We start from the raw sequence: 14,437 nt of genomic DNA, 5'->3' as shown, positions 1-14,437 counted from the left end.
AAATCAAAGCACTAAACGGTCCCTATAGAAAGTCTTCACCTATTGGGGGCTTTCAGATTTTTATTAATACAATATTGGCTCACAGTGGGTTTAATTTGACATTTTTGGGCTCTTATCAACAGAAAAGGACTGTTTAATGTCAAAGTTAAAAGCCGAGTGGTCTAAATTGCACATATAAAACAATCGTTTGCATAAGAATTCATTGCCTTCAAGTCACTATTTAGTGAATGGTAACCTTGAGTTTGTGTGCTCGGTTGTCTCTATCGGCTCTACCTTCCCAAGAATCCATCATGGCGATCATGAACTGACCAACCTTTGTCAAGTCCAACCACAAATTGTCAATCAAGTTGTGATCTGGACTCTGACTCTGCCACTCCAGGGTCCTCATCCATAAAACCCGTGTGTGGATTAGATTGTGAAACTATGTGCATGCCTAAAAACAGGAAAATGTAGATTTATAAAACCTGCCGTACGCACATTTCAATGCGATTTGGTTTTATAAATCTCAATTTTGTAAATATTGTTTGTGAACACGTCTCGATGCTTATCGGCCACCTCATTATGCAATCACAATGCTGCAGATCTTCATTGGTTGGTACAGCAGCTTCCACCTGACCTGTTGAGACCCCACTACCAGCAGTCAAGAGAATATGGTTGGATAGCACAAATTTTACTGGAAGCAAAATGCGAATATTCATGCTTTTTGCTGCAAATTTCAATTTCATGCAAATTGTTTTGCTCATCTCTATCAACACTTCTGATTATACTGGTATTTGAATTTGCATCAAATAATGATTCTTGGAAAGCCAGTCCAGTTGTTCACTTTTTTTTTTTTTTTTCCCCCTTTATTTATTTTAATGGCTTCTCCAAGGAAAAAGAGTTAAATCCAAAGCAAGAAAAACTGAGCCATGAAGTTAAGGAAAAAAGAAGCAAAATTCATCTGAAGAAGTTGCTCCTCGCCTGTAAAGCTGAGTCTTTATCACAGGTGAGTGTGTGTTGTTTCTTTTATACTTCCTCCTAAAATGAAGTACTTCTGGAGTCTGGTTATTGATTATCTGCTGCTAATCGAAGGTGATCATCTAGTCATGTCAAAGGATATCCTTGTTGGGGAATTGTGGAGTGCAATGAGGTCTGCCTTAAGTTTTTGAACTTGCCTCTCTTTAATGGCCTCTTTGGGGAGATGCAGCCTGACCCAGCAGGGCAAAGCTCTGGACAGAATGCTTTCCCCGTTATGATTCACTTAAACAAAACTCCACCATAATTAATTGGTTTAGAGCTGCTAGTCAATCATTGCATCTACATGAGTTTTAATAATTCAAAGAAATTTGTTTTTATACTGCTCACAAAAATTAAAGGAACACTTTTTTTTTTTTACTAGGCCTGGCATGAAATCAATTAAACCTGTCTGATAATTTTCTGGTTGGTTAAGCAGCTGAGGTCATTGTTAATCACTTTCAGCTGTATTGGTGTTCATGGACTTAACGACAGGTGCACTAAAGTGGCAACAATTAGAAAACCCTCAAAACAGGACTGGTTTTACATGTGGAGGTCATTTCAAGTTTCTCCCTCTTGATCTTTTTGGCTGGTTTTCCACTGCGTGCTAGTTTTGGCTTGAGTAATCATCTCTACTGGCAGTATGAGGCATTCCTTAACCCTACAGAAGTTGCACAGGTTGTCCAACTTCTCCAGGATGGCACATCCACACGTGCTGCAACAAGAAGGTTTAATGTGTCTCCCAGCACAATCTCCAGAACATGGAGGAGATTTCAGGAGACTGGCTGTTATTCTCGGAGAGCTGGACAGGGCCGTAGAAGGTCCTCAACCCATCAGCAGGACCCAATACCTGCTCCTTTGTGCAAGGCGGAACAGGCTGAGCACTGCTCGTGACTTACAGAATGACCTCCAGAGGGCCACTGGTGTGAATGTCTCTACCCAAACAATCAGGAACAGACTTCATGAAGATGGCCTGAGGGCCCGACGTCCTGTAGTGGGCCCTGTGCTCACTGCCCAACACCGTGGAGCTCGACTGGCATTTGCTCAAGAACACCAGAATTGGCAAGTCCGCCACTGGCACCCTGTACTTTTACAGGCGAGCAGGTTCACCCTGAGCAGCTGTGATAGACGTGAAAGAGTCTGAGAAGATGAGGAGAACGATATGCTGCTTGCAGCGTCGTTCAACATGACAGATTTGGTGGTGGGTCAGTGATGGTCTGGGGAGGCATATCCATGGAGGGACACACAGACATCTACTGCGTAGGAAATGGTGCTCTGACTGCCATAAGGTATCGAGATGAAATCCTTCAACCCATTGTCAGACCCTACGCTGGTGCAGTAGGTCCTGGTTTCCTCCTAATGCACGACAATGCCCGGCCTCATATGGCAAGAGTATGCAGGCAGTACCTGGAGGATGAAGGAATTGAAACAATTGAATGGCCTTCACGATCCCCTGACTTAAACCCAATAGGACATCTGTGGGACATTATGTTTCGGTCCATTAGACGCCGCCAGGTTGCTCCTCAGACAGTACAACAGCTCAGGGATGCCCTCATACAGATCTGGGAGGAAATGCCACAAGACACCATCCGTCGTCTCATTAGGAGCATGCCCCGACATTGTCAAGCATGCATACAAGCTCGTGGGGGCCACACAAGATACTGAAAAGCATTTTGAGTTGCAGAAATTAAGTTTTTGAAAAAATGGACTAGCCTGCCACATCTTCATTTCACTCTGATTTTAGGGTGTCTACACAATTGAGCCCTCTGTAGGCAGAAAACGTTTATTTCCATTAAAAGACTTGGCATCCTTTTGTTCCTAAGACATTGCCCTGTCGTTATTTGTATAGATATCCAACTTCATATTGAGATCTGATGTATCTAATGTGTTTCTTTAAAGTGTTCCTTTAATTTTTGTGAGCAGTATATATAGCTTAATTCTAGTTAGCGAAACTGGGTGATTGGACTCTTAAAAACTCCTGATTAGCAGCAGTGGATGTCTCCATCAGTATTTGGGTTATTTGGCCATGTAGACCCTTAACTGGGTTATGGTTAAAGGATAAGTCTGGTATTTTTCAAGTCCGTTATTTTTTAACAACCATGCTAAACTGTATATGCATCTGCCCCATGAAATTGCATTCTAACATTAATCGCTTTCTATAAATTTAAGAAAAATCTCTTCCTGCACTGGTGCTTTCATTGAAGTCTATGGGGCATGGAGAAAAAGCTTAAAAACTTGCCAAATACAGTGATACCTTGAGATACAAGTTTAATTTGTTCCGTGACCGAGCTCTTAAGTCAAAATGCTCTTATCTTAAATCAGTTTTGCCCATTGAATGAATTGAAATGCCATTAATCCGTTCCGGACCCCCAAAAAACACTAATGTTTTTGTTACATGTTTTTAAAAAAGAAAAATGTACTTGTAAATAACGAATAATGTATTAAACCGCAATACAATAGAATGTACTGCAATAAACTGGTTTTATTAAGTACAGTATAATGTAGAGCATTTACCTTGGAGATCAGACGAGTTGAAGATGCTGACGGAGGTGGTGGCTTAACTGAATGTTATTCACTGATTTTTGCCCTTTTCGCCGCACCTTCCTCACTTTCATCTGCAGGGGTTTTCGATAAAAACCTGTCCAATGAGGTCTGCTTCATCCTCTCTTTCAGAATGTTTCTAAAATGTTAGGCAAGTGTCATTAAATACAGCTGCTCCGTGATCAGTTGTAACTTTTTCAGGATGTTTCTTTTAAATAAACTCAAGCATTAGGCAAGTGTCATTAAATAGAGCCGCTGCGCGATCAGTTGTAATTTTTTCAGGGTGTTTCATTTCTTTAAAATTCAAAACTTTTTTCCCAAATTGCAAACACTTCCTTTATCTCACTTTGAGGTAACCTCCTCCGCCTCTGCCTTCTCCACGATATCGATCTCCTGCATACAGTACGTATGTTGCCTCGTCTGTAGTTCCGTCAACTCCTCCATCGTCAGATCCTCTGAATGTGCAGCGACAAGCTCTTTGAGGGCTTGTAACTCAAGGCAAAAAATAAACTTAGTAACGGCTCGTATGTCAAAAAACTCGTACATTGGGGCACTCGTATCTCAAGGTACTACTGTACTGCCCTGTTTTTCAGGTCAAGTATTGATCCACATCTTGTGATTACACACACACATTGTTAAATAGTTTATAGTGTCATTTTTTGAGCCAAAAACACCAATAGTGTAAGATTCAGCCTTTTTAGAAGAAGACAAGCTGTGCACAGCTCACCATTTAATCGTCCTACTCCACAACCTTTTACTCCTCTATGATGCGGTTTCCTCCCGACAGACCAAATCACAGTAAACTTTTTGTGCCACGTGCTTGGTTTTGCTTTGATTTAATTCTGTATTTACATGAAAATTTGCAAAAGTGAATAGAACAACATGTATCCTTAGAAATATGTGATAATATAAATATTTCCAGATGCCCTTTGTTGTCACAAATGTACTTTGGAAACATGGAAGGCATGTTGGTGTATTTAGTAATTTTAAATTTTTCCTCCATTGTAAAGCCCCAGAGCAGGCAAGATATGTTCTTTTAAATTTATAGCAATCACTTAATTTGCCACATGATAACTTAAGTACGCTTTCAGTTAGGTCAATCAAATATTGCATACAAGTAGGTACAAAATGTAGATTTCTATCAACTTTTGAGCTATTTCCGTTAAACGGAATTGATACGTTTTATTCATGCAGCTGCAGAGTCTGATTTATTCAATTTTATTTTTATAATGTTCAATAATATATTTGATTTGTTGTTTGTGGTTCTTTAATGTACATAACATAAAAATATAATAGTCTTGCGGTTTACTCCTCAAATATCCATCCCCATATCTGACTCTGTTGGTTAAATGCACTCAATTAAAAGTAATCCTAGTTTTCCTTTATACAGTCATATAGAAAAATTTGGGAACCCCTCTCAGCCTGCATAATTGACTCTCCTTTTAGCAAAAAAGATAACAGTGGTACGTCTCATTTCCTAGGAACATCTGAGTACTGGAGTGTTTTCCAAATAAAGATTTTTAGTGAAGCAGTATTTCACTATTATTTTTTCCTCCACTACTATTTAATTTGAATATAAATCAAATGTGAAAAATTGGCTATGCAAACATTTGGGTCCCCTTGCTGATTTGAATGCCTGTCACTGCTCAATGCTGATTACTTGGTATGATGAGCTCGTTAAGTTGCAGACACTTCTGAAACAGGAGTGTCCAATCATGAGTGGTGGTCAATTACAAGTTGTGCTTCCTTCCCTTTGACTCTCCTCTAAAGAGTGACAGACAGCATGGGGTCCTCAAAGCAACTCTCAAAAGATCTGAAAACAAAGATTGTTGAGTCTCATGGTTTAGGAGAAGACTACAAAAAGACATCTCAGAGGTTTAAACTGTCAGCTTCAACTGTAAGGGGTGGAATCAGGAAATGGAAGGCCACAGGCACAGTTGCTGTTAAACCAACACAGCAGGTCTGGCAGGCCAAGAAAAATACAGGAGCGGCATATGAGCAGGGTTGTGAGAATGGTGACAGACAACCTGATCACCTCCAAAGACCTGCAAGAACATCTCACTGCAGATGGTGTATCTGTACATCGCTCTACAATTCAGCACAATTTGTGGCGTGCCCTGCCATACAGATGTTCTTTGTGCCAACAGGGTCGCTTTTTGTATACAAATGCTGATTTAGACAAGCCAGATTCATTTTGGAACAAAGTGCTTTGGACTGATGAGACAAAAATGGAGTTATTTGGACAGAACAAAAGCATCATCTGGGGCTGTGTGGCTAGTTCAGGGACTGGGGCCCTTGTTAAAGTCGAGGGTTGGATGAATTCAATTCAATATCCACAAATTCTTCAGGATAATGTTCAAGCATCAGTCACAAAGTTGATGTTAGCAGGGGTTGGATATTCCAACAAGACAATGACCCAAAACACAGTTCGAAATCTACAAAGGTATGCATGCAGAGGGAGAAGTACAATGTGCTGGAATGGCCGTCACAGTCCCTGACTTGAAAATCATTGAAAATCTATGGGATGATTTGAAGCAGGCTGTCCATGCTCAGCAGCCATCAAATTGAACTGAACTGGAGAGATTTTGTATGAAGAATAGTCAGAAATACTTCTATCCAGAATCCAGACACTCATCACAGGCTATAGGAGGACAGCGTCTGAGGCTGTTAGATTTGAAAAGGAGGCTCAACTAAGTATTGATGTCCCATTCTGTTGGGGTGCCTACATTTATGCACCTGTCTAATTTTATGATGCATATTGCATATTTATAACCTTAATGTCACTGCTGACATTCTACTGTGTCCATAAGGCATGTCAGATATTAAAAGGAAGTTGCTACTTTGAAAGCTCAGCCAATGATAAGCAAAAAACAAAAGAATTAAGAGGGTTCCTAAGCTTTTTAAATGACTGTAAGCCCCATACTTTAGCTATAGTGTTGGTCACACAGTTTTTGCACTTAGAAGCTCCATCTTATCAAGAATAAATTACACAATTAGTCTTAATAATAAATGAAATTAAACTTTAATTTTCAAAACTATTATGCTGTTAAGGTCACTATATTAGACACACACACCATTGTTTTTACTCCTTCAATTAATCCTCAGTCTCATGTTTCTATCTTTCTATGACCAAATGATTTAAGGAATTTGAAGAGACGCGGTTAAGGCACAGTAAATTCATGGAGGCTCTTGAGCTGGAAAAGGCCAAATTGTCACAAGAAGTGGCAGATCTTAAACAAGCACAAGCCAGCAGGGGAGAAGAGCAGCAGATGATTCCTCAACAAGGTAGGTGCTCACCAATCCCGCCAACACTCGCTTTTATAACATGCCTACGATTTGATCCTGAGATTAATTGGCTTTCTGTGTCCATCCTTTGCCATTTCTTATTGGCTGTTACTTTAGGGCAAGGATGATTTTTGTATTCTTTTGAATGAATTTATCAACTGAAGTGGGGTGATAAGTCTGATCTGAGAACCATGGGATTACAGGTTGGGTAGCGCTTGGTGCCGGATTGCTAATGTGGTTCATGGCTGGATTCATTGTGAGCCAACCCAAAACCCACATTACCGTCCTCAAATTGGGGTGGTTCTTCCTTGGGTGGAATGGAGGAAGTCCTTTAACCTAAAAGTCATACCCAGGTTGGAGCAGTTGTAGGTCAAGGGCCCAATGGGGTGGAATCACTCTGGCATTTACGGGTTCAGACTGGCAACCTTCTGATTGCTAGCTCTAGCTAGATCGCAGATCCCTAGCCTAGAGACCACCACCACTCTGCCCTACTGCATATACAGCTGTAATTTTATTGGGATTCTCATAATCTAAGAGTCCTTTTAGGTACCTTTTTGCCATCTCCAAGCAGGATTTCATATGTTGTCTTGTCACTCTGTTATAACAGATGAATTCCTGTATATTGTATTTGTTGTAGGGTTGATTGGGAAAAGGGGGGCAAACCACTACAAAGTGAAAATTTAGGCTTAGTATTTAAACCTTAAATCACCAGCAGTTTGACGACTTTGCATGCAAATACAAGTTGGGAGTTGGGAGCAGGCACTGATGCATGATGAACTACCTCGATCCCCATTACAACCTGAGTGCAGCCTTGCATTGGGTGACACCTCTGCACCACATTAGTTTGAATGGAGTGGACATTAGTTTGAATGGAGTGGAAAAGTGTCAGGTGCTTATATATATATATATATGCGGGGCCTGTGCTCATTAATGTCATACCCAGGTTGGAGCAGTTGCCCTACTGCATATACAGCTGTAATTTTATTGGGATTCTCATAATCTAAGAGTCCTTTTAGGTACTTTTTGCCGTCAGGATTTTATGCTGTCTTGTCACTCTGTTATAACACCAAGATTAGTGGAGTATTGCAGTGGAGGTGGTCTTATGGAAGTTTCTCCCATCTCCACAAATTCTCTTGTGCTCATCCAGAGTGCCCATTAGGTTCTTGGTCACCTCTTTTACTAAGATCCTTCTCACTTCTTGATCAGGGTGGCCATATCTAGGAGGAGTCATGCTTGTTCTAAACTTATAGTATTAAAGAATTTTGGATTCCACTCTACTATTAACACGTACATGCCAGCCATGATATCCAGCAACCTCGAGGGATCCCGCAAACCCTCGGATGTCCAAAAATTTCACAAATCTTTCTTAAAATTTTGTTGCTAAAGGTTAAGAAGGTCAATCAACAGGAAAAAAACAGCTATGGGCTCAAATATCTGACGTCCGGGTACCTAAAGTGGATTGTCAGAATTGGGTCAAAAGACCCAAAAGGCACAGCATGGAGTTAGGATTTGAAGATGCTGTGAGAATGAAGTCTGAGATGTCCCCATAAAACAAACCTAAAAGTGATCTTCTTTCAACTGTTCATAACTTGACAGTTTCAATGCAAAGTAAATTCTAGCATCGGGGCCTGGGAGATTCCCAATATTGATACATTTGCAAATTTATTCTAATGTATGCAAGTCAGAAATTTACGTAAAATGTCTTGCCAAGCTTTCCTTAATCTCCCTTCCTTCAGCAATGATAGAAACCACAGCATGTTGTCTTGCAATAATGAAGATGGTTTTAAGCAAAAGAAGATGAAGAGGTGACCTGACTGAAGTGTTTAAGGGACACAGTTGGAAACTTAAGGGGAAATTTTGTCAAGCATTAGGAAGTTTTTCCTCACCCCGAGAATCACAGACACTTTAGAATAAGGTGGCCAAGTAGCGCGGTAGACAGAAGGACTTTAGGGACTTTCAAAACTCGACTTAATGTTTTTTTAGAAAATTTTAAGTGGATAGGACTGGTGAGCTGTTGGACTGAATGGCCTGTTCTAATACAAGTAGAGGATTTCCACTCTACCATTCTTGAAATGGATGACCTTGGGTAGGACTGTGAGATTTCAGCGATTTTCGGAGGAGGAATATCAATGACCTTCTGATTCGCTCCTGTGTAAAGTGCAACATAAGTTAACTAATGAGCACTACACACATTTACTAGTATCTCAAATTCACCTAGTGCAAAATGGATGGTAGTTGTGATGTTTTGGACCCTTTGACCATACAGGGGGGCAAAATCTTGACTTCCTGTCAAACCAAATTGAATCCAATTACTTTTAAAATTCTTACAGTATTACTGGGCAAAATCATACTGAATGAAAATGTATCTTGTAATTCACGCTGCTCCACTGGGGCCCTATTCAATTAGAAATATCCCAATCCACATGTGGAATGAGGATGTCCTGTTTTAAAGTGGTTGGAATTCCATTTGATCTGTCTAAAATGGCTGTTGATCCACCCTTAAATGAGAGAACTTGGATTCTATTGTCAGTGTCTCTGATTGACTACATGATGGGTTGTCAGGTTTAATACCTCGCCATGTGGGCTGCAGATAAATTCCTGTATATTTGTTGTAGAGTTGATTGGGAAAAGGGGGGCAAACCACTGCAAACTGAAAATTTGCTTAGTATTTAAACCTTAAATCACCAGCAGTTTGACAAAACTGTTCAGAAAAGAGAGTCCATTCTGGGCCTTCAGCTGGATAGAAAGTAGCATTTTGTGTGCTGTAATGTTCAACTTGTCCACTAGATGGGGCCAAACTAAAAGGAATGGTTCTAAGGGTAGGCGTGGAAACGTCTCCTTTCGTGGTGCTTTAATGGTTTGTAAATAGTCGTCGTCTTCACCTTTAAAAAGCAACGAAGCTCAATTAATATGATCCAGTCATATTGTGTGAGTGAGAGGGAATTTTATTTGTTTTATTGAGTTGCATTTATGACTCAAGATTTTGAATGGAAAATTAAGAGAATTGAGTGGGTATCAGTGCTGCTTCTAGGAGACCAGCAAAATAAAATCAGCTGTCTAATGAAATTCCGATTTTTAAAAATGTTCAGATTTGTTTCTCTAATACCCAGTTGCCATTCAATTGGGATTTGAAGTCCTTTTCTGTCGGTGGCTATCTCACCCCAGATGCTCCTTTCAGGCTTCATGAGTCAAACAAAAAAAAATTGTTTTCCTTCTACTACTACAACAACATGGACATTGAGTGGGTGTCTTCTCGTGAATTAAATTTAATTGAATTGCTTTTTTAAGATTTGCTCTGAATTTCTTCTTCATTCCTCTGAATTGCTTCATTTCTTTCCTTAAATGGCACCCAAACAGTTGGTCTCCTCACTTCACATTTCATTTCTAAGTCAGGGCCTCAAACTCCAACCAGCTGCCTAATGACGTGACGATTCTTGTCGTTTTAATTAAACTCGTTCTTTAATCCTGTGGCCTTAATGCTCTCGTGGTGCATTAACAGACATTTCTGATATTGTTGATTTTCTCTTTTCTAAGAGCAACCTTAAAATGTTTAGGGGACCTGAGCAGATCGACATTCCTGACACCTTCATCTTTCTTTATTTTCAGATATTGTATGATGGGCACCAGTTGTTTTGGCTCATTTGTATCTCATTATTGTTTGGCTGCTAATTAAGGAAAAAACAACTAAGGGTCTGAGTCTTCAAGAACAAGTCAAATAAAATTAGTTCAAAAGAAGTTAATTGGCAGCAAAATAAGTCACTCATTAAGAAAAGGGTTAGAATGAAAACCTGCAGCCACGGTGGTCCTCCAGGATGACCAGAGTTGGTAACCCTTGATTTAAAGTACTGTGGATACTTTAAATATGGAGTAACTCTTCATAAAATCGATACTTCTCTTAATCTGCTGATTGTAATGAAGAATCAGACTTTTAATATTTTTTTTTTCCATTTTTAGGGAATCCAAAATGGACGCTCTTAGACTGTCATTGCTGCTACAGGAAGCAAAATGCCATTAGCAGAAGTTCTGAAGAAGCACACCGTGTTCACAAGGTGCTTATATATGTAGCTTCCTATTAAATGGTCACATTTAACTCCACATTGCTGGCTCTTGAGAGTAATGCCTTGACATCGGCTCCTGAATCCATCGGTTCAATTTCATTCTTGTGGTAACACCCTTCACTGAGAGAGAGGTTGGGTGCATGTGTTGATAGGATGCACCCACCACACCTATTTCAGCCACCTGCATTGGGACTCGAGTGAGTGCAGCGGGTGACAACTCGGCATCACGCTGGTACAGTGTGAGGTGGTTTGTTTTTTTTGGTGGCTGGAGTGCCAATCGTGCCACCAACCTACACATTTTCCCTATAAGTTGGAGGACCTGCTTGCAGATTAACGTCATACCCATATTTTAAATTATTCTGAGATAATTGTTTAAATCTTGAAATAAGAATGAGAAGAATGTATTGGCTTCTCTGTAGGTTTAGAGCTGTGGAGGCCATTATTGCTTATACGGTTACTCTGGCTACGTGTCAATAACTGGCTGATTTTAAATTACACTCAAGTAATCCCTGAGGATTTATTATTAGGGTCTTCATGCCCTGATCTCCATACAGTTGTAGCTTTTAAACCACTGGATTCTGTGATTTTAACCTCCTTAGTGTGAACCCCTGCTCAAAATGTCAAACAGATTGTTGCACGTTACCCGATGTGTGACCCGTGGTTAACTTTAACAGCATGGAATTCCGAGCCGGAGTCACGGGAACAAGTAATACTGCAGTTCAGTAACCGATGAAACTCCAGGTAACTGCACATAACAGCACCTTCACAAACCAAAAAAAAAAAATATTCAAAAGGTAGGACATGTTCTGCTACCATCTAGTGGATGAAATATCATGCTGCAAAAAAAAAAAAAAATCATTAATATTTCTTGGTGTGTTGCTGATCTAAGGTAGACTCCTCAATAAACATTGGATAAGCAGAGTTGGAAACTCAATAGCAAGCGTTAAGCCAGATTTCATCAAACTGAAACTGAACCATAGCTTCGCCAAGGGTAGCTGATAACGCTAGAATTGGTCATCCGGGCATTTTACTCGGGAAAATAAAAATGATACATGGTGCAACGCTTTATGGTCAAACCAAAGTAATGTGCTCTGTGAATTCTGTTGCATGAAGCTTCAGTGTGATGCAGTTTTTGAACAAACTGAACCATCACTCGAATCGGTAGATAGTGCTGAAGGTGAGCATCGGTCATCAGATGTTGACACAGAAAGAGAAGCTGGTGTATGAGAGCACTATATGAGCTAACCGCCATGATATGCCTGGTGAATTAGTCATGGGATGTTTCAGCATGATGCAGTTTTAGATCAAACTGAAGCTGAACCAAATCGAGGAATAGTGATGAAGATGTAATTTGTCGTCTGATGTTTACACTGAAAGTGAAACTGATTCATGATGGGGCATTATATGAGCGAACAGCCGTGATATGCCTGGGGAATTCAGTTGTGTGAAGTTTACTCATCAATATTCATGGGAGAGGCGGATTCGGCAACTCGAAACACAATGGTGAGCGTAAATCCAGTTTTATTAGAAACTGAAGCCGAACCATCGTTCGAATCGAGGAATAGTGATGATGCGTCATCGGTCATTCGATGTTGACACGGGAAGAGAAATGGATTCATGATGGGACACTATATATGAGCACACTGCCATGATATGCCTGGGAAATACAGTTGTGTGAAGTTTACTCATCAATATTCATGGGAGAGGCGGATTCGGCAACTCGAAACACAATGGCAAGCGTAAATTCAGTTTTAGAACAAACTGAAACCTAACCATCGATCGAATCGAGGGATAGTGATGAAGATGTGAATTGGTCATCAGATGTTTACACTGAACGTGAAACTGGTGTATGATTGGGCACTGTATGGCCAAACCGCTGTAATTTGCTCTGTGAATTCTGTCGCATGAAGCTTCAGCGTGATGCAGTTTTTGAATCAACTGAAACCGAACCATCACTCGAATCGAGAGATCGTGATGAAGGTGAGCATCGGTCATCAGATGTTGACACGCAGAGTGAAACAAACTGATTCATGATGGGGCACTATATGAGCGCACTGCCATGCTATGCCTGGGAAATACAGTTGTGTGAAGTTTACTCGTCAATATTCATGGGAGAGGCGGATTCGCCAACTTGAAACACAATGGCAAGCGTAAATCCAGTTTTGGAACAAACTGAAACCGAACCATCGCTCAAATCGAGATGAAGATGTGCATTGGTCATCAGATGTTTACACTGAACGTGAAACTGGTGTATGATCGGGCACTGTATGGCCAAACTGCTTTAATATGCTCTGTGAATTCTGTCACATGAAGCTTTTTGGAACAAACTGAAACTGAATTGAGGGATAGTGATGATGTGCATTGGTCGACAGATGTTGACACGGAAAGTGAAACTGATGCACGATAGGGCACTATATGAGTGCACCGCCATGATATGCCTGGGGAATTCGGTTACATGGTGTGACAGTAAGCTGTGTGACAAAATTGCAAAATAATTGCGATTGAGTGCAGAGACAAACAAGACGTTGGCCCCCTAAGGGACTATTCACAATGCGGCAACTGTCGACGTCCATGTGAGAGTAAATGCAGAAATCACTAAGCCTTGCGCTGTGGCAGCCTACACTAACACAAGTTAGTGTCAATCGTGCACATCAAGCACTAACACATTCCGCCGCCTTATGCGCAAACCGAAAACCTCTAAGAAAAGTACACAAAGAAACGTATGTCTACTGTCCTGATGGTGATGTTTGCTTGTATGTTGGTGACTGTTTCTGAAAGTGTCACATAGGATGTGCACTAAATGTGCATCAGTACAGCAGAGGACACTCCACAGACATTTCCTATTGTATGTACGTTGACTTTTTCATATTTTTATGTTTCGGTTACCTGGAACGTTTTTTTTTTCTTGTTGGCTCATTTTTCTGGGGGTGATCTCTGCCCTCTGTGACTTCATGTGCAGCATCTGTAGTTCCTTCAGTTGTTGTTCTGCCTTTTTTACTGGTCCCCAATCTTTTCACTTCCTTGACAGGAAGAAAAGAGCTTTGACTTGCAAATGACCTGCCTGGTTTGAGGGACTACATGCTGGGACTTGGTTTGGAATCCTTACCCGGCCGGGGCACCATTTAAAATGGATGGGCAAGGGAGAGCAATATTTACATCAGGTGGCAGCATTTCTGGGTATTGGTACCCAGAAGGAATGCTGGGAATTGTATTCTAGTAACGCAGCCCTGCTGGAGTCTGTAGGGGCCACTAGGGGGTGCTGCAGGGTAGTTACACTCCCAACTATTCATGGCTTCCAACAGGCAAAACCCTGGCACCCGAAATACTCCTGGATCTTCAATAAGAGACCACACTGCCGTGTCCAGGCAAGTTAGAGGTGGGAGGATGGAAGGCATCGCTCATCTAGGAGTAGCAGCAGTGTGGTGGAGAGAGAAAAATGCAACGTATATAACAATTTGAACCAGGGACTATGTTTGTGTGTCATGTATGGGATTTGGGGGCTCAGCATTCACACTGCCTTATGTCCACGTGTCTCCATCAGGCTCCTATTTACGGGCTTG

The 14,437-nt window shown here is 40.9% G+C and overlaps 1 protein-coding gene across 1 annotated transcript in view; it reads left to right on the top strand.

The window, feature by feature from the left end:
* Nucleotides 1-10,868, top strand: part of LOC120520708 (kinesin-like protein KIF14) — a gene marked incomplete at both ends in the record, with an annotated part of 30,579 nt that extends 19,711 nt beyond the window's left edge. Inside the window, 3 exons of the mRNA XM_039742872.1 lie at nucleotides 872-985; nucleotides 6,678-6,819; nucleotides 10,774-10,868. Of these exons, the coding sequence (XP_039598806.1) occupies nucleotides 872-985; nucleotides 6,678-6,819; nucleotides 10,774-10,868 (351 nt within the window). The remainder of the gene's footprint in view (nucleotides 1-871; nucleotides 986-6,677; nucleotides 6,820-10,773) is intronic.
* Between the last annotated feature and the right edge of the window lie 3,569 nt (nucleotides 10,869-14,437).

This window comes from Polypterus senegalus, unplaced genomic scaffold, assembly GCF_016835505.1.
Source record: "Polypterus senegalus isolate Bchr_013 unplaced genomic scaffold, ASM1683550v1 scaffold_3293, whole genome shotgun sequence".
NCBI classification, from domain to species: Eukaryota; Metazoa; Chordata; class Cladistia; order Polypteriformes; family Polypteridae; genus Polypterus; species Polypterus senegalus.
Note: the sequence above shows the minus strand (reverse complement) of the source record. Positions and strands in the feature narration are given on the sequence as shown.